Source organism: Lynx canadensis, chromosome A3 (genome assembly GCF_007474595.2).
Source record: "Lynx canadensis isolate LIC74 chromosome A3, mLynCan4.pri.v2, whole genome shotgun sequence".
Classification (NCBI taxonomy): domain Eukaryota; kingdom Metazoa; phylum Chordata; class Mammalia; order Carnivora; family Felidae; genus Lynx; species Lynx canadensis.
This window is the reverse complement of record NC_044305.1, coordinates 119010719-119033976: the sequence shown is the minus strand read 5'-3', so window position 1 is coordinate 119033976 and position 23258 is coordinate 119010719. Positions and strand designations below refer to the sequence as shown.

The following is a 23258-nucleotide window of genomic DNA, read 5'->3' as shown; positions in this document are numbered from 1 at the left end:
GCTATTTGCTACCCCGAGGTACAGTTCATACAGGAAAAGCAGAATAGATGCTTGTCCTTTCTCTATCTGGTAGCTTTCAGAATAAATGGGTTGGGTCTCTAGCATCTTCCAAGAGTGACCAATGGCATTTTCTAAAGCGAGTATCATTACGAACAGATTGGATTTAAACACATCTGATGTGTTTTGGTTTATTGCACTTATTTTCCCTTACTGGTGCCCAAATTGTCCCATTTTCGGCCAGTGGGAGTCTCTTCGTGTTGGCTTGCGGGTCCCTGTGGCACACCCAGGTGCCCCACAGATGGCTGTCTCTTGAAGTCACTTCGAATAGTTTCTATTTGGTTAGGTCACCATCTGAATACATATTTAGGTCCTTTTGTTTTGTTTTACTTTTGATAATTAGGGATTGCTTTTTACAACTTAATTTTGTTTTATAGTTATGTAGAATACTGACATGTTTCCAAAGTCAAATGCACAGAACAAGGTATACTCAAAGAAGCTTTATCCTCTCTCTTCTATTTTATCCCTCTCCTATAGGTAGTTATCTAAAAATGTATGGTTTCTCTTTCCATTGCTTTTTAAAACAAATATGTATATGTATGTATGTATGTATGTATGTATGTATGTATATTTGTTTATATTTATGTAGACCCACTTTAAAAAAATTTTTTTTTAACATTTATTTATTTTTGAGAGACAGAGTGTGAGTGGGGGAGGGGCAGGAGAGAGGGAGACAGAATCCGAAGCAGGCTCCAGTCTCCGAGCTGTCAGCACAGAGCCCAACGCGGGACTTGAACCCACGAACCATGAGATTCATGGCCTGAGCCGAAGTCGGACGCTCCACCGACTGAGCCACCCAGGCGCCCCACATAGACCCACTTTTTAAATGACGCTTTTCTCCGTCTTGCTTTTTTCACTTACAAAATATCTTGGAGAAGATCAGTTTATGGTAGTGAGAAGAAACATTCTTTCCTCCATTTTTATTTGGTATGGTGTCGTGTGGCCGTGCTATGACTTATCCCAATAGTGTTCTGTTGGTGGCCACTTGGGATATTGCCAGGTTTTTGTCTGCTTGTTTGTGCTATTGCGAACAATGCAGCGATAAATAGCTGCGTGCGTTTGTGTTCGCATGTTTTTCCTGGTGAATTGTTGGGCTAGCCCCTTAAAAGCAGGACTGCTGGATCAAAGGGCAAATGCCTCTGTGACGTTACTGGGTGTTGTTCCATACGGATGGCGCCATTTTGTAGTTCCACCAGCAAGTTGGCATCTTATACTTTTCAAAATATTTTCATTTATCTTATCTCATTTTATCTTTTGAGCAAACTAGTAAAACCTATAAATAGGTTCATCCTTTCCCTTCCACTCCCCGGTCACGGCCGGGTTTTGAGTATGATGTTTCCAGGTCGATGAAACTTAGGAAAGTGAAGGGTTATAGAATGGCAGAATTCTCCAGCTAGTCTCTTATTCCAATCCCCAGCCTTCCTGTTTTTCCCCACACACCAGGCTTTCTTCGGCTTTTTAAGAGGTAAATTTTCTCAAGGAAGGACGTTCGGCTGTTTCTCAAAGTCAACAAGGCCAAGCAGTTATCTTCTTTTTCTCTCCCACCCTCTCTTCTCTCTGCCCCACCTGCAGAAGAGGAGGGGATGGAGGAGGCCACCTCAGAAACAGAGTCTTACCTCGACCTGCCAAAGCAAGTTTCCATGAAAACAACCAGAAAGATCCTGATGCTCCTGTGTGACGAGTCGGTGAGGCCGGCTGCACGGGGCTGCGCCACAGGGACTCCCGGCCGGTGGCTTTGCTGACCTTCTGCCCTTGCTTCTCGTGTGCTGCTTCTGACGACCCTGGCCTGGCCGGACGTGGCCCGGAGGCAGGGGTGCACAGGCATTCGGGAGCAGAGCTGGGGTCGTTTACCCCGAGAGGCCATGCTTCAGAGCTGCCCCAGCTGCCAACTGGGTCCTCCCTTAGTGGGTCGGCCAGGTGTGGGCCAGGTCGGTCCACAGGCACCTTGCTGATAAAAAAAATAAACTCATTCTGCAAGAGAAGGGGCGCCAGCCTCCCATCTGTGAACCCACCTGCCAAGTAGTGTGGCCACAACTGATGTGGCCTTTGTCTGGGAGCTCAGTCTGTGATGACTCTGGGTGTGTCAGGCTTTGGCCACCCGCTCTGTGTGTTAGCAAACCCACCAGATTTAGTGTGAAGGGTGTGCTGGGCTGGCTCAGCTTGGGGGGGTGGGGGGAGGCATCACGGGACGTGACTGGTGTGCGTTTAGGTCCTGCAGTTCTGAGCGGAGATTAAAGGAGATGCAAGGCCTGCCGGCCTCCCGTCCCCTTGGGACAGTTGTCTTTGGCCAAGAGCCGACTCTTGCCGCTGAGGGGGCTCCCGCTGAACGGGACGGCAGGCAGGTACTCCTCTCTCTATTTGCAGGCTTGTGCCGGTGGCCCCCTCTGCCAGGGGCCCTCCCCCAGGCGTTCCCAGCTCAGAGTGGGTGCCAGGCCCCCAGTCTTCCCACTCCCAACTTTGCGTGCACCGTGTTGTGACACGGCGTGTTCATCTGCCTCCGTGCCTTCCCCTCCTCCAGCTCTGTGCCTACCGCCCCGTCCTGTAGATATCTGAGGGCTAGCACAGGAGTGCAGTGACACTGGACGGGTGAGAATCTGTGACTCGATGAGGTCTGGGTGGCTGTGGAGAACTCAGGTGTTTGCCCAGTGGCTTGTGGGTGAGATGAGGCAGCACCCTTTCTTAGGTGGGGATGGGGGGGGGGACTAAATCCATGGTGAGCATTGGGTTTGCCCCTGGGAAGGGCCCCTTAGGCATCCTAGGAAGGCCTTCCTCTGGGGCCCCTGCTGCCCCAGTCTCATCCCTGAGGTCCTGCTCTGTGGAGTCACCGCTGGCTCGTCACACAGAGGTAGGCTGCACACCCGAGCACTGGTTTCCGAAACCTGTGTCTGACTGGAGATACCCTCTTCCCTCTCAGGGTTTCCTCATAGAGAGCAAGCTGCTGAACCTTCTCCGTCCCCTGGAGAAGAGCGAGTGCTATCTGCTCAAGTTGGACGCCATCTTCTCAGTGAGTCCCACTGGGCTGAGTTGACGGCGGGTGGCGGGGGCCTCATTCCAAGACAGCCCCCTATGTTTTTTGCAACATTTCCTCAGTCCTGGGAGTAGATATGGGTCTTCCGGGGCTTCCCTGGGCTGGCACATCTTTCCCTTTCCTTATTCTCCATGCGACAAATTGGCCATGGAGTTTAGATGTCTCCCACCCCGGACGCTTCCTCTACCAGCTTCTCTCCCTCACGACCCAGCTCTCAGACTGTGGGTTCTCTCCTACACCCTTAAAGTCGGATGTGTGTTCAGCCTCCTTTAGCATTCTTACACCCACCAGGCCTGTATCGGGCTGTTCCTGACTCTGAGCAACGTTGCTCTGTTCTGCCGTGGTCTCGCTGTGCTTCCCCGGTGTTGAATGGCCTCACTCTGGGCCATGGCGGGTGCTGGGGATGTTCAGGGGAACAAGACAAGCCTCCCGCTCTTAGGAGCTGAGGGTCTCTGAACTCCCGCAGCAGCCGGGGGCCTTCTTGCTCTGGTGTTTGAGCCATCCTCCTGTTTTCCCCCAGGCCCTTGGGATTGAAAGTGAGGACGACTTGTACAAACTGGTGAACTTCTTCCTCAAATACCGAGTTCATCATTCACCCTCCAGTCAGGTAATGTGAAGTTCAATCAAAAAGAGAGCATTTGAAATTCTGGAAGCCCCCAGAGGGCATTGTTGTCTTTGAGTAATACCCCTGGAAAAATAGGGCTTTATGTCAGAGAGAGCTAACTTAGTGTTTTCCTTAATATTGTCACTTTTTCTATTTGCGGTGGGAAGGATGGCTGGGGATGAGAGGCTGTTCTCCCTCACAGCCAGGCCTCAGCCACTATGAGCCCTGGGCCCACCAAGTTCTGAATCTTTTGATCCCTAACACTTGACTAAAAATTATTTTTAGTATTGCTGGCCCCTGGGGGGAGAATCCTGACATGCTTTCAAAAAGGGTTGGCTGGGCCTCCTGGGTGACTCAGTCAGCGAAGCATCAGATTTCCGCTCAGGTCACGAGCTCGTGGTTTGTGGGATCGAGCCCCACGTCAGGCTCCATACTGACAGCTCAGAGCCTGCTTGAGATTCTCTCTCTCCCTCTCTCTGTCCTCCCATGTGCACACGCTCTCTCTCTCAAAATAAACTTAATTTACACTTAATTTAAACTTAATTTAAAAAAAGGATTGAAAAAAAAAATGAAAAAGAGTTGCCTGAGTGAACAAAACCTAGAAGCCGTAAAGAGGGAAAACTAAGATCTATTTGATGACATTAACAAAAAAATCCTGTAAGGCAAAAATCACTATAAGCAAAGTGAAGATACAGATGAAAGTTGGGGGGAATTAAAAAAAAAATTTTTTTTTAATGTTTGTTTATTTTTGAGAGAGAGCAAGGGAGGAGCAGAGAGAGGGAGACACAGAATCCAAAGCAGGCTCCAGGCTGCGAGCTGTCAGCACAGAGCCCGACATGGGGCTCGAACCCTCGAGCCAGGAGATCATGACCTGAGCCGAAGTCGGACGCTTAACCGACGGAGCCACCCAGGCGTGGGGGGAAATATTTTTTAACTTACATTGCAGTTAAGGGCCAGTTTCCTTAATATACAAAGAACTCATATAAACCAATCAGGAAAAAACAGCCACAACTTTATGGAACAGATAAGGGATATGAACAAATATCTCCTGTAAGAGGCAATACAGATAACTTTTAAACATATGAAAAGGTAAGCAGGCCTCTCGTAATAAAAGAAGTGCAAATTAAAACTGCCCCAATTCCATTTTCACCTGTCAGGTCGGCAAGACTCTGCCAGTTTGACTGCACAGAGTGATGGCCGAGGTGTGGGAAACAGGCACTGCTGGGAGAGTAGATTGTTGCAGCCTCCGTGGAGGGGTGGAGGGCCGTTCGGTGGCACCAATTACAAAACTGTATTTACCCTGCAATTCTTCCAGGATTTCATTCTGCAGATATGTCTCAATACATTTGAAAGAATGTGTTTATTTGTAGCTTATACACTGCAGCCCTGCTCGAAATGGGAGAATAGTGAGAACAACCTACAATTCCATCTTGAAGGACTTGATTACCTACTAAGTAGTGCATCTACAAAACAGAATATTAATGCAATTAAAAAAAAAAGAACAGGGGCGCCTGGGTGGCTCGGTTGGTTAAGCGTCCGACTTCGGCTCAGGTCCTGATCTCACGGTTTGTGAGTTCGAGCCCCGCACCGGGCTCTGTGCTGATGGCTCAGAGCCTGGAGCCTGCTTCGGATTCTGTGTCTCCTTCTCTCTCTGCCCCTCCCCAACTTGTGCTCTGTCTCTCTCTGTCTCTCAAAAATAAATAAATGTAAAAAAAAAAAAAAAAAAGAAGAACAAAGCAGTTCTTTACGTATTTATGCGAAAAGATCTCTAAGGTTTATTGGTATGTGAAAAACGCAACGTGCAGACCTGTGCATGTAGCAGAGTATCGTTTTGTCAAAACAGGAGGGAAAGCGTGAGAGTATCGTTTTGTCAAAACAGGAGGGAAAGCGTGGACCGTAGTATTTCTTTGGAAGGATACATAAGAAACAGATGACGTAGGTTTGCCTGTGGGGTTTGAACTGAATGAACTACAAGACAGGAGTAGGAGGAAGACTTCTTTTGAATTTAAAAATTCAAGAGTAACATGTATTATGATTCAAAAATATACATACATACAGCATAAGCCTTATGAATTTCAATAGAATGGACACCTATGAATCCCGATCTAGAAATAGAAGATTATCACTGTTTGGAAGATCCCATGCCCCCTCTTTTCCACTCTTTCCCCTCACCATTTCTTCCTTCCTGAAAACATCTACCTTTGCATCTGTTCTGTAACTTTCTGTAAACTTTTCTCCGGTTTTTTTTTCCTCTGTCTTCATACACTTAGACTTGTTGAGTGCCCCAATCCATAGTCACCCTGGCGCCTTTCTCCAGATCAGCCCCTGGAATCTTTCACTCCCACAGGAGCGAACAAGCCCGATGTCGGCCCTGGACCCAGGAGAGCAGACAGACCTCGAGAGACAGAAGGAGGGAAGCCTTGTGGGAGGGGAGCCAGAAGAGAAGGAGGTCCCCCCTTCTCCCACGCTCATCCACCCCAACGACGTCCTCAAGATCCTGGAGGCCTTTGTCATGGGTCTGAGGAAGCCCAGGTGTGGTGCTGGAGGGCTTGCCCGAGGCCTGGGGAAGCCAGGCTGGGCCGGGCCGAGCAGATCCCAGTGCCGGGCAAGCACCTGGGCAGGAGGAAAGGGATGGGGAGGGCTGGAGGCGTCAGTGGACACGGATGAAAGGAAGGGGCGTAGAAGCGATTTGCATTTTCTCATTCGTCGTTCATTCCACGGCCATTCACTGGGGTCTGCACTGTGTCGGCCCATGGAGATCACACCTTGTGATCGGAACCATGGTCAGAGCCTATGCCAGGTGTCACCAACGGCAGTCAGAGAGGGCTTTACGAAGAGACGCACCAGAACCGGGTTTTCCTACATGGATACAGTGGGGGAGAGAGCATTTCAAGGTGTCACAGTGTGGGGGAAAGGCCTGGTGTGTTCGAGAATCGTGGCAGAGAGGTGTGGCTGGTGTCAGGGTCTTCCCTGGGAAGTGGGACCGGTGGGTAGGGGAGCCGGGCCAAATCTTGGAGAGCCGCGCCTGCCATGGCCGGGACCTTTGCCTTTACTCTTGGGTGGACCGGAGCCACGACATGGTCTTAAGCGGTGGGGGAGCCATGATTAGGCTTGCATGTTAGAAAGATCCATTTGGTGGCAGGGATGGGGGTGACGCTGGCTACAAGGAGAGCAGCCAGAAGGTTCGTCTAGGTGGAGGCGTTGATATCCTGGGTCAAGGCTATCCTCGAGGGGATGCCGGAATTTGAGAGCCGTTTGGATGCACTAGTGAAGGAAACGGGCATCGTAGTGGGATGTAAAGCCAATGAGGTAAACTGGCTGAGAGAAGGGGGGTGGATAGAACCCCAGTGATGCTTTCACAAAGGTGACAATGGCACCAGAATCAGGGACACTGATGATAGGCATGTGCACTTTCTGAGAATCAGCGGTAAACCGAGACACTCGCACAGCTGAGTGGGAAGGGGACAGGTCTGCAGGCAGCAAATCCAGGAGGGACAGGCACCGTGGCTGGCGCTGCGTGGGAGCCCGGGGGGGGGTGCCAGGTGGGGGTGACGGTACTGCTGCTCTTAACCCCCAGGGACCCCCCGGCCCCAGTGAAGGTGGTGAAGTATGTGCGAGATACCTCGAAGGACTCTGCGTATTGGGAGGCCCTGGCCACGGTTCTCCCTTACGCCACGCAGAACCTCTGGGACGCTCTGTACACGGCCTTGGAGAAATACCAGTAAGTGTGTAGGTCACAGCCCAGGAGAAGGAGGGAGCCAGGCAGTTGCTGGAGAAGGGTCCTGCTTGCGGTGGCCACATTTGCCACCCCCCTGGCTTGGAGACAAAAGCTGTCTTTGGAGGGAAAGCTCCTGTTGGGGGGTCATGTGGCGTTGGGTGGCTGGCCCCTCGCTCCTTATTCGGTTCCTAGCCCGGTGTGTTAGGTCCTAACACCGGGGCAGGAAGGTTGCTCGGGTGGGTGAAGCTTCAGGGCTCCTCTCCCAGCTCCAACCGGCACAGAGACATAGAGATCCTGGCCCCTGCCTGGTAGATTTGGAGGGTTCGATGAGACTCTAATGGATTTTTCCGCCCAAAGCCTCGTCCTGACGCAGAGGGCCAAGCTGCTGATAGAAAACAACTCCCTGGAGAAGCAGAACACAGAGCTCCAGATGCTGCTTCAGCAGTATCTGGATTCCAAGGTGGGCGACGGGGACGAGGAGGGTGGGCAGGAGGCCGTGGCAGGAAGCGGGACTGGAGCCGATGTTAGGAAGTGGAGTCCCACCCCTCACTGGAAGCAAGGGAGGCTTGGGATGTGCCATGACATAGCAACCGTCACACCTCAAGTTGGGCCCGAATTATCGGACAAGGGAGTCCTTTGGACTTTGGACGCTGCCCGAAGTCTCCTCCAGGACGTGTGGGTTGTAATAGTGCCCTTTTGATGCCCATGGTCCTTGGTGCCAGATGCTTGTTGGACGTCTCTCGGAAGCGGGACCCGACCCCGCCGAGAGCGTCACAGCCCAGAGAGCCCTTCCTTATGGAGTTTCTTCTTTGGTCTTAACATCCCCTCTGTGAGGTCGATAGGGCACAAGTCCTTCTCCCAGAGAGGAGAATCGAAACTGGGAGACTCTTGCCCACTCTGCTGGGCCACATTGTCTGGCCCGGGATGTGACATGGCGAGAGGAGGCTCCAGCTGGGGCAGGTATTCCCCGGTCCTCACTCCTGCCCACTCCGGTGGTATTTGGGGCAACTTCCCCATGGCCTGCAAGGGAAGAATCTCACCGTCTCTGCTTCTAAGGTTAGAATCCCTTCGTAACGGAGTTGCTGGCTCTGCTGTGCTAGTGTGGGATGCTTCACGCGGCGCTGAGACCGTGGGCCGGGAGGGTCATGACACCCTGGGCTGGGGGTACGCCCTCCATCATCAGCTGTGTGTGTGAGAGGTGACCGAGGCCAGCCACAAGCCCGGGAACTGGGGATGTGTGGCCCCGTAACAGTCATTGGAGGACTGTCCATGCTGTCGTCGATGCCGCTGTGTGCAGAGGATGGGGGGGGAGGAAGGAAGGGCAGGGCTAGACTGGGGACGGGATGCGCAGGTGGTGGGAGGGGGTGGAGGGAAGATGTAAGAGAGTGGCTCAGGGCAGAAGGTTCAGAACGTTACCAGAGGTCAGCCAGCTGGAGCAGAAGCCAAACAAGAAACCTTAGGACTCCTCTTCCAAAGGAAGGCAGACCGTGGGCTTTCCCAGGCATCCGGAAGCGCTTGGCGGGGGGGAAACGCTTGCCGAGGTTTGGAGCCCTTAGGAGAGCCGACATATGCACCTGACCCGCAGAGGTCGTGAAGCAGGAGGGCCCTGGGGAAACTGTAATGACCTTTACTCTCTCTTTTCCAGATAAACTCTGAATTGCATGTCCCACCAACTCAGGTGTTACGGGCGCCCACCAAATAGAGCCGGACCTCCAAAGGCTGCTGTTACGGTGTATGCGGGTGCCGGGGCTGGCACGTTTCACCTGGGGAGCTGCCTGGGACTACTCTGGATTTTCCAGAGCTACTGGGATAGGGCCTGTCCAAATAAGGCCACGGCAGGGGTTACCTGTATCCTGTAGTCGTGATTAATTAAAGTCTTTAAAAGGTTGTGGCTGAATCTTTTCAGAGAGGTCGGGTCCAGTGAGACCCTGGCCCATGACCCCACCTCTGTGTCACGAGGGGACTTTGTCTCCACCTCAGATTGTGGTATGAGAACGGCGTGTCCCTGTGAGACTGGACCCAGGCCGGTGGCATGGGACTTCCTTCTTGCATTTGGAGCAGGTCTGTGAGTGGAGGCTGGAGCTTTGGGGCTCTTGCAAGGTCTTAAGCGTTCTGACTGTCCTGGGTCCCTGGGACCCTTTTTGTGAGTTTTTGGGGTCCCTGGTCCCACCTGGTATAGTGTGAGGCTCCTCCTGTGGGCAGCCTGCAGGTGCCCTGGGCAGGTGTCCTGGGCAGGTGGCCCAGTGCCTTAGGCCCTCCTTCAACCCTGGGCCTTGAGGCCACTTACCCAAAGGGGAAAAGCCAGAGGGGCCCAGCTGGTCCTGAGTTTGCCATCCTCAGAGTGCTCACAGACCTCGCGCCCCTATCCTGGTCCCCCAGCTTGGCCAACTGGAGACCTGTCAGCTCCGTGTTTCATTCTTTTATTATTAAGAGAAAAATCACCACGCAAGAAAGGAACAACAGCCGAGAGAAACCCAGCTCTCACTGCAAGTACCATCCCCCTGCCTGGCCGAAATGAGGTCCTGGCAGGGCGGGGCGGGTCGGCACTGGGGTGGGGGTGGGGCACAGGGGTTCACTCTCACTGCTCCTCATCTAGGCTCCTGAGCACTGGTCCGGGCGGAGGAAGCTCTGGGAAGCGATAAAAACCCACAGGCAGGGCCGGGACTGGGCTTGTGCTCCCACCAGGGTGTCTCCCGGGCAGCGGGCAGCGGGAAGAAGATCCACTCTCAGAGGGGGGCAGGGAGGAAGAAGCCACCTCCCCACCATTGGTAGGAAGGGCCTGGCCCACGTTTGCAGAACAGACTGGTGGTGTGGCTGTCCTCACAGGATTCTGTTGGGGAGGGAGGGTGATGCTTTCTGCTTACTCATTTCTTTTTTATAGCTCTGGGCACTGGCCCACGATGGGATTCTCAGTCAATTCCATTAAAGTTTTACTCTTCCACTGGAGGGCCTTGGGGGCATCTGGGGTGGCCTCCCCGGAGCCAGGGCCTGAAGAAAGTGGTGCCTCAGCAAGGAGGGGCAGACCCCCACCCCTGCCCACACTTCCCACCCCTCGGGCAGGGGCCGGAGGGGTGGGGTGAGGCCCGCAGCCGGCTCAGGTGGAGCAGGGGCAGGGGTGTCACCAGCCCAGCAAGCAGGAGGCTGCAAGGGGAGGGGGGACACTGGGCTTCTCGAGCTCCCCAGGGAGAGTGCAAGGTCCACGCCAGAGGAGGGGCAAAGGCACGGGTCCAGGCGGGAGGGGGGAGTGGGGGGCGGTAGTGGTGGGAGTGGTGCTTCACGCCCCCAGGAGCTTCTTGACCATGTAGCCAGGGAGGCTGTAGAGGAAGAGGGCCAGCATGAGCAGCCCCAGCAGCGCCAGCACGATCTTGATGATGAGCCACTTGTACCGCGTGCAGATGAGGTACTTGATGGACTTGAGGGGGTTGAGGAACCAGACGAAGGCGGTGTCAGGCCGGCTGGGGGAGGGGAAGCCGCGGTCAGGCAGCGGGCCTCTCCAGGGCACCCCAGGCCCTCAGCCTTCTTAGACTCCCACGGGCCCTGACACAGCCCCGGTCCCCAAAGTAGTGAGTGCCGGAGCCAGGTTCTAGCCCTTTCTGAGCACTAGGTTTGCTGCTTGCGTTCCTGTGCGCTTGGTGGGACTCTTTGGCCCCCAGCCTCCTCCCCAGGCCCGGAGGGCTTTCTGGCAGTCGGGCAGCCGTCCAGCTAACACCTGGACGATGGCGGCCTTGGCCTTGGCCTTGGCCGCTCACCATGTGAAGACGCAGCCGCAGGGCTGCAGGCTGTTCTGATTCCCGGGAACCTCGTCTACTTAGCGGCTCGTTGTACGTGCTCCAGGCTCGGCCCCCGTTGTCTTTCTGTGAATCCGTGTTCCTCAACCTCTCCCCCTTTTCTGAGGAACAGGGGCTTCTGGCCCCACCAGGCCCTGCCCAGGGTCTGAGGAGCCCCGGTTGGGGCGCCAGCCACACTCAACCACCTGCCCGCTGTCGGGGTGGGGTTACGGCTCTGCCTTCTGCACAGACTCCCGGCCAAAAGGGGCTTGCTAAGCTTTACCTTCTGTGGTTTACGTTACAGGAACGGTAGGTTTTGTAAGATGTCAAGATATAAAATTCCAGTATGCTTTTTCAACCTCCTGGGCCAGCGGCCGCCGGAGGACACAGACCGTGCCCTCCCAGAGCCAGGCGCAGGGCACCTGGTTTCCAGCCTTAGCGGTGACGGGCAAGTTGGACGCCTGTCTGAGCCTCAGTTTCCTCCTTTACGCAGTGGGGTGCCTAGTGGACCCTGCCTCCGGGGTCAGTGAGAGGGTAAGGAGAGAAAGTGCATGTGAAACGCTAGGCGCGGTGCCCGGGCCCTGAATAGCCGCTCAGCTGGCTGCAAAAATGTGGGAACTGGATGGGGTTCCTTACCGCCCTGCCTGGCAGAAAATGGCTCTGGGCCCGGAGGGGAATGCTGGTAGGAACTAGTCAGGCCTCGCTGGCTAATCCTAGCCAAACCCTCTCCCCGTTCCCTGTCCTCATGTCAACTCTTTCTGCCAATGGCCCTGGGTTAGTATCTGTTGGTCTGTCACGAGGACAGGAGGTGGGGTGGTGCTCAGAAGACTGGGTGGCAATTTGAAAGCCGAGGCTGAGTCTTAGCCCTAATCTGCTGGGCGACCTTAGGCGAGTTGCTTCGCCTCTCTGGCCTGACACGCACTCATGTAAAACAGTGATTTGAGTTCTGAGAGCCCGTGGTACCGTTTGACAGCTTGCAAGTTGCTGTGTGTGTGTGCATGCCCTGTGTGTGTGTGCGTGCCCTGTGTGTGTGTGCATGTGTGTGTGCGTGTGTGCGTGTGCGTGTGTGTGTGTGTGTGTTCCGCATGCTGCCAAGCTCATCGGCCCTGGGTCCGGAGGAAGAAGTGAGGAGGACCAGAGCCAGCAGGATGCCAGGCTCAGGCCCCCAGGGTCTTCCTGACCAGGTAGCCAGGCACAGAGCAGAGGAAGAGGGCGAGGAGGAGGAGCAGTTTGAGGAACCGCCAGCGGCTTGTGTGCCACAGGAAGTAGCGGGCAGACTTGAGAGGGTTCAAGAACCAGATGAAGCTCGTGTCTGGCCGCCTGGAGCAGCGAGAGGGCGGAGGGAGCACGGAGAGAGGACACAGAGGATGAAGGCTCAGGGTGTGGTCAGGGGTCTTGCAACAGGGGGGCGACCCTGGGCTGAGCACCCTGGGCTGAGCGTGCGCACTTCCCGGCACCTCCCCAGCCATCAGGGCCCCCCTGGGGCCCCAGCCCGCTCGCTTCTGGCAAAAACGAGGAAGAGCGTTTCAGTCTGTGAAATGGGGCCTTCCCCGGGAGAGGGGCTGATGCCCTGCACGGAAGCCCGGTCGCCCGTGCCCCGGTTCAGAGCGAGGGGTGCATTCCAGGCGGAAGCGGAGAAGGGAGGAGGCTGCCTCGCAATGAGGCTACCGCCCTGAAAGGGCTGGAGAACGCCAGAGGTGCCTGCAGCGTGGGAGCAAGAAGTCCAGAAGGTTCTGGCCCCTCCTTCCTGCCCCCGTGGCCCCAGGGACCAGCGTGGCAGGGGCGCCAGGCAAGGCAGCATACTCACTTGGGTTTCTCTAGAGGGTCAGGTTCATTGCGGGCCAGGCCCACCGGATTCTTCTCTGCCTCCTCCGCTGTCAGTAGATGCAATTCTGCCTCCACCTTGCCCTGCGGAAAGGAACAGAAGGATCCTAGGGCTCAGGCGGGGTGCGGTGCGCGGCCCAGCCCTGCCCCGCCCTCTGCGGGAGCCGTGGCGGTCCCCACCGTGAGCTCGAACTCATCGTTCTCATTGCGGGCCAGGAGGGGCCACCAGCCTTTGACGCGCTTCTGCTTGAAGATGGAAACCAGGGGCACGTCCACCTCCCCCGTGGCCATCTCCATGGTGCACTGCTTGGCTGTCTTGGCGCCCCGGGGAAAGCGGTTGAGGTCCAGCTCGATGGCCCCTGTGGCAACCTTGGAGTCAGCTCTGACAGCCTGGGTCCCGTTGATCCCCACCGGGGTGGGCTCCCTCCCCCCCTGCCTCCCCCTGCCCTACCCCTCCGCTCCCCAGCCCTGCACCCAGGAAGTCGTCCGCGGAGAAGTGGTCCGCGTCCCAGATCTGCAGGGTGAGCCGCGCGGGGATCTTGTACTCGGTCTCGTCCCAGGAGAACATGGACTCCTTCTTGGAGATGACAATCCTTTCCTCAGCGGCCAGGTAGTCGAAGGGGAACAGGTAGCGCCAGTTGAAGTTGCCTTCGCCGGTGAGGGAATGATAGTGGACGTCCGTGTCCTGCTTGTCCTCCTGCTGGCCCTTCAGCCACCTGCGGGGTGCCATTAGCTCCAGACCCGCGGCCACCCGCAGGGAGCCCCTTCCCTCCTCCCTGGCCTCCTGGGAAGGTGGGCTCACCCGTCCCAGCACCCCTACCCCCCAGCCAGGGGCCCTCTCACCCACCCCCGCACAAAAATGTCGCTGGACTTCTCCCCAGTAAAGAAGTCATCGTCCTCCAGGACCACCTCGTCTGTGTTCCACACGATGACCCGGAGCTCATACCTGGGCAGGGGAGAGGCTGGCTCGCAGTCTGGGGGTGGGGGCGGCCCCAGGGTCTTGGTGTAGATGGGGCAGGTACCTGAGGGGAGTGCTGGGACTCGTGAGCATGGGAGCTGGCCCAGGCTGGGGTGCAGAGAGCCCATTCGGGTAAGAGGGCAAGGAGGGGAGCGGAGGGGACCCGGGTGAGGGAGAGAGGGTCAGCCGGCCGGCATGGCTGTCGTGAGGAGAACCCTAGGGGAAGCCCGTCTGGCCGGCTCTCCAGGACAGAGCACGCTCCCGGGCAGGGAGGCTGACTCAGGCCTGGGAGGGGCAGGGGTGGCTGCTGCGGGGTGGCTCAGCAGGAACTCGGTCTCCAGAGGCCGGAAGACACTGTGTCTAACACAAGTTTACGTGTGGGCCCAGCAGCTGGCACGCTCATGGCATCTGGTTTCCTTTAGGTCCTTGTCCCAGAAGAGGATTTTCCCCCTTGCGGTGTAATTGTCATTATAAATAGGTACATTTCAGCCTTTACGAGTGAGGTTGGGTCGCCCCCTCCGCCTTCCTCAGAGTGGGGCTCTCGCCCGGACTGCAAGTCCCAGGTGACACAATGGGGTCGGGTGTCCCCTGGTGGCCATCCCTGGGACAGCACACCTGTGACCTCAGACCTGGAGGCGATTCCAGGCAGAATTTGCCGTATGATTTGCAGGGCCCGGTGCAAAGTGGAAAGGTGGGGCCCTTTATTAAAAAAATCATTAAGAATTTAAATATTGCCATTTTGAAGTGAGCGTGGGGCCCCTCTGAGTGTGGGGTCTGTGCAACTTCCCCACCCATGCAGTTGGCCCTGGTTCCAGGCACTAGGATGTTAGAAGCGGCAGGAACTCCATCCTGCCGCCTTCCAGATGGGAAAACCAAGGACCAGAGAGGTAAAATGACCTGGCCAGGGCCAACTAGGAGAGGCAGGTGGCCTGGCTCCTGATCCAGTGCTCTTTCCACTCTATCAACGCCCCCCCTCTTCCAGGCGCTCACTCCTACATACCTCCTCGGCAAGGGTTTTAAAGAAAACCTGGCAGAGCTTGGGGAGCCTGGGTGGCTCAGTCGGTTAGGTGTCCGACTTTGGCTCAGGTCATGACCTCAGTTCGTGAGTTCGGGCCCCATGTCCGGCTCTGTGCTGACAGCTCGGAGCCCGGATCCTGCTTCGGATTCTGTGTCTCCCTCTCTCTCTGCCCCTCCCCTGCTCATATTCTGTTCTCTTTCTCTCAAAAATAAATAAACATTAAATACTTGTAAAGAAAACCTGGCAGAGCTTAATGACAGCCTGGAGTGGGGACAAGGGGAGCGGGCTCTCAGGGGTGATGCCGCTGTGAGGAAGAGAGTCCCCTGGAGGGTGCTGGTGAGTACACATCACCTCATTGCCCGCACACTGGGGGGGGTGGCTGTGCCTTGGCAAAGGGGACCCACCTAGGGTAGGCCCCATAGCTGTCTCCATGGGTTGCCCTGTTCCCCCCCTGAAGGCCACATGGGAAACACCACTGACCAAGGTGATGCAGGTGGTCTGGGCCTGGGGATCCCACGGGAATGAAGGCCACGGGGGGAGGGACGAGAGATGGGGGAGGTAGTGCTGGGCCCCAGAAGCTCACTTCTTGGGCTTCCGGGGGGAGATGTCCAGAGGCGTCCCAGGGGCCGGCATGTCCATGGGGAACATGTCCACCCACAGCTCCAGGCGGCCCTATGGAAGAGAGGGCGTGGCAGATCTCCCCAGGGACTCCCTCCCTGCCCAGGAAGGCCAGCTCTCCTCCCTCCCAACCTTTGTTCCCTCAGGACCCGGTTCATCAGTTTTCGTCCTTGGACGCCAGAATCCCTATGACCTCACCAACAGCCAATCACAGCGTCTAAGGGAGACACTGCAGGCTGCACCTGAGCTCACGGGGCTCACACTCAAAGGAAAGACACAGGCCCCTGGAGTTACCGTGAGGGGCCATGCTAGGAAAGTGCCTTCCAGGCTTTTGGGAAGGCAGCGAATAGTTGGAGGACCCATTTTTATGGGCCCAGGTAGGGACTCCCTGATCCCAGATACCAAAGAACCTCAGATCTAGGCCTGGCGAGCATCACCTGCTCGATGCCTGGCTTGTCAGGGTTGAGCAGGGGCCGGGTTTCCACGTGTTCGGGCACCAGGCGGCAGCCCACGCGGGGGATGTCCTCCCAGTGCCTCAGAGCAGATAGAGCCACATGCTCTTCCGTAGGCTTCCTCTGACCTGTGGGTGCCGGTGGGTCAGCGGCACATAGGGCCTCAGCACAGCAAGAGACCCGTGCTGGGGCTAGACTCGGGGGCACAGAGCGGCCCCTGAGCCATCACTCATCCATACTGTCTCCTTTTACTGTTGGGGAAACTGAGGCACGGGGGCAGCGTGGCTTGCCCGAGTTCTCAGCTGCCCCATGGGGCCCAGCGGGACCTGTGCTCTTGGGTTTCCCCTGCCTGGGGAATCTGACCAGAGAATCCTGCTGGGCTGTGAGGGCAGGGAGGGGAGGAATCCGCTTCCTGTCTCAGCACCCTGCGGGGCCGCAGCATGAGTTCCGCAGCACGCGTCTCCTGTTCTCTGGAAGTGCCACGTGACAAAGGAGTGGGGCGAGTCAGCTGGGACCTGGGCCCACACCCTCACTCTGCCCCCGAAGGGCCACGTGACTTTGGGCAAATCACTGTAGAATGGGAAGAACCTCCCTACCCCACAGGAATTCTGGGAGGGAGAGAGAAGGCAACAAGTGTGCAGGAGCTTGTGCCGGAGGGCAGAGGCTGGGCAGAGGGGAGCGGGGCGCTAGGCTGATGGGCAGAGGGTCTAAGGACGCCCCAGTCTAGGCCTTGAAGTCCTGCCGCAGGAAGCGTGGGTCCCTCTTGGCCTCTGACACCCCCCGTGTCCAGCGCCTCGTTACCGTTCTCGTCCTCGATCTCGGAGGGCCCAGTGAAGACACGGTTGGACACCTTCACTCTCCCGGGGGGCCCAAAGTGGGGGCCGTCCACTTTGCCCTCCTTGCAGAGGCGGGTCAGAATCTGGCTGGGCTTCATGGGGTCCCGCCAGATATTGTAGCCATGTCTGTGGGAGGGGGCACACAGGTTTCGTGGGGCTCAGGGTGGGGCTGGGGCCCATCCCCCGGTGGCAGCTGGTTCCCGCCAGTTCTCTTAAGTTGGCTGCTGCCCCATGTCAGCAAGCAGGCCCTGCCCGAGACACTAGGGCTGCTCGAGGCTGATCCCTCTTACCCCAGGCTCCAGCCTCACATGTCCCGTGTCCTGAGGATGAGCTTTCAGCCTCCCTCAACACAGCCCAATCCATTCCCCAACTGTGCCCTCTCCTCTGGAGCTTCAGAGACTCCCACGAGGACACTGGTAACCAGAGAGTTTGGGGACGTGTCGAAAGTCACACAGCCTGTCAGTGGCAGAGACTGGCTGGATCCCCAGTGGCCTCTGCCTGGCCTCTTCCCAGCCCTGGGGTTCTCTCCTTGCCCGGCCTCCCCTGTCCTAGAAGCCCCACCCCGCCCCCGCCCCCGGCTCTCTCCTTGTGTTAGCATCTGTGGTCTGCTCGGTCTGTACGGATGGACGCCTGGACTGGGACCGAAACTGTAATATATCCACCTTCCCAGACCACGATCTCTGAGTCTTGGGTTTCGGAGTCAAGATGCTGCAGGTGCGCCCGCCCCGCCCCTGCCCCGCCCCTGCCCCCCGCCCCACGCACATGGAGTAGGTCTGGGCGATGCCACAGGTGGCCCGGTGTTTGCTGTAGAAGCGGTTCTCCAGGTCAATCTTGGTTTCCCCGATGAGGTCATCGGTGCCTACCAGATCCCAGTCATACACGGCCACTGTCAGCATGGATTCCATGGGGAAGGAGGCCTCGATGTCAAAGGACCTGGCGGGGTGGGGGTTAGAAGGACTGAGGGTGTCTGGCCGGGGAAGCCGGGTGGGGCCAGTGGGGGCGGTGGCCCGTGGGCCGCCAGGAGGCCTTACTTCCCAAAGACAGGGTTGAGCTGCTTGGAGATGTAGTTCTCCTTGTCTCGGATGTCAGTTTTGCCCAGCCGGATGGCAATGTAGGGGTCGGCTTTGCCGTTAATGTCTGCGGGGTGCAGGTCCGTGGCCTGGGGTGGGGGAGGGGTGCTCCTGAGCAGGCTTCCCACACACCCTCTTCGCCTTCCAGTGCCCTCACCCCTCTCTGATGGTCCCGTGATAGCAAAGGGCGGGAGCACTGGACCGGAGAAAGGAGAGTTGCTGTGTCACCTGGGGCAAAAGTCGTCGCCCATCTCAGGTCTTGGCTTCCTCCTCTAGAGAAGGTGGGAACTAGGCCAGGTGACTTCTGTGGTGCCTCCCAGTTGGGGCTGTGACACTTTACACTGACACTTTAGAGCGCTGCTTTAGCGCCTCCTGGGCAGGAGGACTGGGAGACCGGGGGGAGGGGATTCGAGGGGAGTCTTACCCTGACCACATAGACTCGGACCAGCACATTGATGGGGTCGTTGCTGGGGATGCCCTGGAACATGCCGTAGGTGGGGTCGTAGCCGGCTTCCCGGGACACGTCCTCCGGGAGTGGCACTTTATACACGCAGAGGGAGCCCTGGGGCAAGGCAGGGGCTCAGGCGAGGGTAGCGTTCCAAACGGTCCACAGTACAGAGGGATGGCATCCTGTGCTCAGGGTTGATGGATCTGAGGGGGTCCAGGGGCTCAGGAGGGAGTGGCCAGGGCAACGTTGGGGGTGGGGCACTCAGGGCAGATGCTTTTTTTTAAGCAGCATAGAAATATTTTCATGTTTACGAATCAGGGCAGCTGACAGTTCCACTTGACTGTCGGCCCTGGGCTTGGGGTGGGGAGAAGAGCTGGTGGGCAAGGGGTACGATGTTCAGGGCCTGGGCGCACACTCCTTGCCTCACCTTGAACCGGCCCACGATGCGCTCCTCCTCCGTGGAACCGTCCTCGTCATCCCCCGTCTTGCCCCGCAGCAGATTGAAAGTGTGCAGCCAGTCCTCAAAGTTGTCAAACTCAGACTCCAGCTCCTTGGGGTACACCTGAGCCAGGCCAGGCCATCAGGGGGACACGGCACGACCACTGCGCCCCGTCTTGTCCCATCTGCCCCCCCCCCCCCGCCCCAGGCAGGACCCCACACCCCTGGTGGGTCTGCCCCCAGACCCTCACCTTAAGCTCATCAATCTTGGGTTTCTTCTTCTCTGGGGCCTCAGGCCCCTGACCAGTGCCGGGGCTCTGGGTTCTCTTTTTCTTCTCCTCCTTCGCCGCCTTTGCCTTCTCCTTGCCCTTCATCGGCCCCTTTAGGCCTGGCCAGAACCAGAAAAGGAGGCCCTGGTCAGTTTGGGGCAGAAACGATGAAGCAGGAAGTTCTGGGTTAGAGACCCAGATCGGCTGCTAATTGACTTTGCTGATGTAACTCCTCTGGGCCCTGTGTACTCATCGGTAAGATGCAGACAGTACTCCCTGGCATGGCTGTCTCCCACGGGTGGGTGCAGGGCACCCATAAAGCCACACTGGGACTGTGTACAAAGACCGCTGCCGTGCCCTCTGGCAGAGCAGAGCAGGGAAGGAGCGTGGGTCTTGAGTTGGGAGGCCTGAGCCACACAGCACTTTCCTCTCTGGCCTCAATCTGCTCGTCTGTCATATCCAGAGGGCTATTCTACACCAGCATTTCCCAAACCGCACTCAGTGGAACAGCCGCTGTGGATGTTCTTGGAATGTGTTAGAAGAGAGTGCCTATTGCGGTCAAAGAAGCTGGGGAAATATTTTATATTCTATCTTCCTTTTAGAGACTTATAATAACATTTGCATATTAAAGGCACTGGGAAGTCCTGTGCCAAGAGACCTGTTTAATCCATTTGACCAAAGAATCCTCTTCTCCCTCTGGAATACCCATTAATAGCGTTCCATGGAAAAGGCCTGGAAAACGCTGAAGCTCTGTTGTTCTGTGGCTGTAAATGTCTCTCACCATGGTGGCTGAACCGGTCACTCTAGATTAGAGCCCACGCCTGCCCCCTGGTGCCCAGGGATGGCTGGTGATAGCTGCCCTTGGCTGCTAGAGCCGCGCAGGGCCCTGGGCTGGGAAAGACAAGCAGCTGGGGTGGCGGGTCGAGGAACCAGCCCTCCAGGGCAGCAGGGAGGCAGAGACCCAGGGTCCCGGGCTCACCCTCCGTGTTCTCCACCTCCTCCTTCTCCTCCAAGTCAATGCCGGAGGCCTCTTGCTGTCGAAGTTGCTGCCAAAAGATGAGGTGAAGAGGAGAGAAGGTCGGCTTCCTGGGGAGGGGTCTTTCGACCCCATCCTGTGGTCTCAGACCAGTCTTAAATGCTTAGAAACTTTTGGGGGTGCTTGGGTGGCTCAGTTGGTTGGGTCTTGGCCTTTCGGTTTTGGCTCAGGTCATGATCTCGCGGTTTGTGAGTTCTAGCCCCACATCGGGCTCTGCACTGACGGCACGGAGCCTGCTTGGGATTTCTCTCTCCCTCTCGCTCTGCCCCTCCCCGGCCTGCACTCTCTCTCTCCCTTTCTCTCTCTCTTAAAAAATAAACAAATAAAAATAATTTAAAAAAAAGAAACAGACGCTTTTTCCTATTGGGGTTCAAACCCATCATGCACTCTGTGTAAGTGGGTTAAAAAAGTTTATGATATTGTGTACAGTATGACCAACTGTGGTCAGGAGTTTATGATTCTTTAAATTGTGCACCACTTAAAAATAAAATGCCCTTTAATGTTGATTCTTAGTGGTATTCTTTTTTTTTTTAATAGAAAAAGTATAGTAGAAAAGCATAACTGAATACGAAAAAATGTGCTCTCTGTTCTACCCAGTTCACTGCACCTGCTGGGAACTAAATCCCCGGGTTTCAACCAAGGTGCCACCTGGTGGTAACCTATGCAAATTACAGGATTAGACACCAGGAGTCAACAGGCAGCCCCTTGGAGCTCGAGCCTGGCCAGCTTGAATCCAGGAGATGATGTTGGGAGAAGATACTACTAGGCGACCCCCAATTATCTGCCTTCCTTAGTTTTAGAAGCTTTTCTGGACACACAGGCATGTAGGTAAAGATTACATTTCCCAGCCTCCCTAGCAGCTAAGTGTGGCTACAGGGACTAGATTTAGGCCAACATGAGTGGAAGTGATATGTGCAACCTCTAGGTTGGGGCTTTAAGAGGAAAGGGCTATGCTTCCTTCTCTTCTCTTTGCCCTTTCCTGAGTACTGGTGTTCGGACGTGAGGGTGAGTCATCTCCAACCACACAGATGCCAGTAACAAGTGGCAGGGTCTTAGTGCCTGCCACCATTATGTCACCATACCAGCCTAACTCCACTCTCTGAGACATTATGTGAGACAGAAAGAAGCTTCTGTCTTGTTCACACCAATCTAACTTGCTAAAGCAGCTTAGCCTGCTAACTAACGTGCATCGGAAACCTTGCACACAGCCTGGGCCACAGAAAGGGCCTGGGGAGAGAGGATGACTGGATCAGCTCAGGTCCTACTGAGGAAGCACAATCATGGGCACATGTCCCTCCTGGTCGGTCAGTAAGTCGGGGAGTGCCCTGAGCTAGGGAGTGCCCTGAGCCAGGGAGAGGGACACGTGAGGAAGAAGAGAAATGCACTTTCTGGAACTTGCAGTCAGTGTCAGCAGACAGAAGCTGAACGCGCACAGTCGGGGAAGAATATTTCACAGCCACAGTGACTGAGATGTGCAGAATGAAGCATTGTGAGGAGGTGCAGGAACTACTAAGAAACCATTGCTCCCTTTCGGCCTCGGCGTACATGTTTCTCTTCTTCCTCAGAGGTCACCTTCCCCGGGAAGCCTTCTCTGACTCCCCCAGGCATTGCTCTGGCTTTGTCATCACACTGTAGTGTAGCAGCTTCCGTGTCCATTTGCCCAGTAGACCGAGGGCTCCTTAGGGCAGGTATGGACTTATCTTCGGCTCCCACAGTACCTAGGAAGGTGTCTGACTCATCATACATACTCAAGAGATGTTTGTGGAGTGAGTGAGTGAAGACAAGAGGAAACCTGGCCAGGGAAGGTAGACTGGACCGCCATTTTGGAAGAGGTGGGGCCTGAGCTAGAACTTGAAGGATGTGAAACAAGTGTGCTCCAAGCTCATGTTGATGGAGTCGGGGAACTGGCCCTGGTGGGGATGGGAAAGAAGCTGGATTGGAGGGGCCGATGTGGAGTTTGGGTCACCTCCCCTAGCCCCATTCCTCCTTGGCTCCCCAGCCCGGGCCTGAGGCCTCACCTCCTTCATGGTATCGATGGAGGCAAAGTACTTGGACCACCAGTCCAGCATGCTCTCATCGGGCTCCTCCTCCTCTGGCTCTTCTGAGCTGCCCTTTTTCTTCTTTTTCTTCTTCTCTTTCTCCTCGTCAGCCTGGAGGGGTGGCCAGGTCCAGAGTCCCGCATACATCCCTGCTCCCTGGCCTTTCCCAGGGCCCTAGACCATCCAGGGGTCCCCCATCCATTCTGACCATCTGATTCTGGGAAGCCTTAGACTCCGTGAGGCTTCTTGGGGCCACCAATGTCAAAGGGTCAAGGGCCATGTTTTGTGGAGGAGGATGCCATGGCCCAGAGAGGCTCATGACCTGTCAATGTGAGGGGCTTTGCTGCCTGAGTAGTTCTCTCCTTCTGCCTCTTCAGAAGGGTGTGCTGGCCCCGAGCATCCAGGGGCTGGGGAGTGACTCAGTCCCTGATGTCAGGCCCCTTGGCCTGATACCCTATGTCACTGCAGGGTCCTCTCTCCCCAAAGCTCCCGATGGGCCCGCACTCACCACATCCACCTTGATGACGGCATCAGAAGTCTGCAGAGGGGAACCAAGGAGACAGGGGCAGAATTAGCTACCAAGGGCGTGAAGCGGCTGGTGGTGTCCATCCAGGAGAGGAGAGGAGAAGAGCGGGAGCTGAGAGGCACCTCGTGCAGGGCCATTCACCACGAGCCCCTGTGCTCTGTGGGCCTTGCCCTGACATGAGCACACTGCCTGGTGAACCTGAAAAAGGTCTGCTTGGCAGATGTCTCCTCAGACTTTCAAGGATGGTGGCTCTCAATCCCGGCTACACGTCAGAATCGCCGGGGGTGGGGGGGGGCTTTATAAACGATCAGTGCCACGTTGCCACTGAGTCCAAATGTGGGGGCTGGGCACCTGCACAGTTGTAAACCCCCCAGATGGTTTCGGTGGGCATTGAGGGTTGGGCAGGGAGCCTGACCCACATGTGCTGGGAGTTCGGTAACGATGGCCGGACAGGGTCAACTTCAACCCTACTCTCCCCCCTTACCAGGGCAAGGGCTTTAAAAATTTAGCGGAGGCACACGCAAATGCGTAGCTGAAGAGGGCCCTGGTGAA

The 23258-nt window shown here is 56.4% G+C and overlaps 2 protein-coding genes across 5 annotated transcripts in view; one reads left to right on the top strand and one right to left on the bottom strand.

Annotated features, from left to right (window-relative positions):
- The window catches only part of DRC1 (dynein regulatory complex subunit 1), a 43037-nt gene extending 33741 nt beyond the window's left edge, over positions 1 to 9296 (top strand). For 3 of the 4 annotated variants that reach the window (XM_030311479.1, XM_032592715.1, XM_030311481.2), the window contains 7 exons: positions 1630 to 1742; positions 2972 to 3061; positions 3606 to 3692; positions 6037 to 6221; positions 7267 to 7410; positions 7765 to 7867; positions 9053 to 9296. In XM_030311479.1, the coding sequence (XP_030167339.1) occupies positions 1630 to 1742; positions 2972 to 3061; positions 3606 to 3692; positions 6037 to 6221; positions 7267 to 7410; positions 7765 to 7867; positions 9053 to 9109 (779 nt within the window). In that variant the 3' untranslated portion in view covers positions 9110 to 9296. The remainder of the gene's footprint in view (positions 1 to 1629; positions 1743 to 2971; positions 3062 to 3605; positions 3693 to 6036; positions 6222 to 7266; positions 7411 to 7764; positions 7868 to 9052) is intronic. The other variant, XM_030311480.1, reaches the window with a different exon arrangement.
- Positions 9297 to 9811: 515 nt separating this feature from the next.
- The window catches only part of OTOF (otoferlin), a 93573-nt gene continuing 80126 nt past the window's right edge, over positions 9812 to 23258 (bottom strand). Inside the window, exons 31-46 of the mRNA XM_030311478.1 lie at positions 22689 to 22718; positions 22160 to 22291; positions 20085 to 20151; positions 19088 to 19224; positions 18826 to 18960; positions 18375 to 18512; positions 17912 to 18039; positions 17643 to 17813; positions 16846 to 17006; positions 16030 to 16172; positions 15558 to 15646; positions 13846 to 13944; positions 13473 to 13714; positions 13179 to 13357; positions 12982 to 13082; positions 9812 to 10862 (exon numbers count right to left, since the gene is read on the bottom strand). Coding sequence (XP_030167338.1) covers positions 10682 to 10862; positions 12982 to 13082; positions 13179 to 13357; positions 13473 to 13714; positions 13846 to 13944; positions 15558 to 15646; positions 16030 to 16172; positions 16846 to 17006; positions 17643 to 17813; positions 17912 to 18039; positions 18375 to 18512; positions 18826 to 18960; positions 19088 to 19224; positions 20085 to 20151; positions 22160 to 22291; positions 22689 to 22718 — 2133 coding nt within the window. The 3' untranslated portion in view covers positions 9812 to 10681. The remainder of the gene's footprint in view (positions 10863 to 12981; positions 13083 to 13178; positions 13358 to 13472; positions 13715 to 13845; positions 13945 to 15557; positions 15647 to 16029; positions 16173 to 16845; positions 17007 to 17642; positions 17814 to 17911; positions 18040 to 18374; positions 18513 to 18825; positions 18961 to 19087; positions 19225 to 20084; positions 20152 to 22159; positions 22292 to 22688; positions 22719 to 23258) is intronic.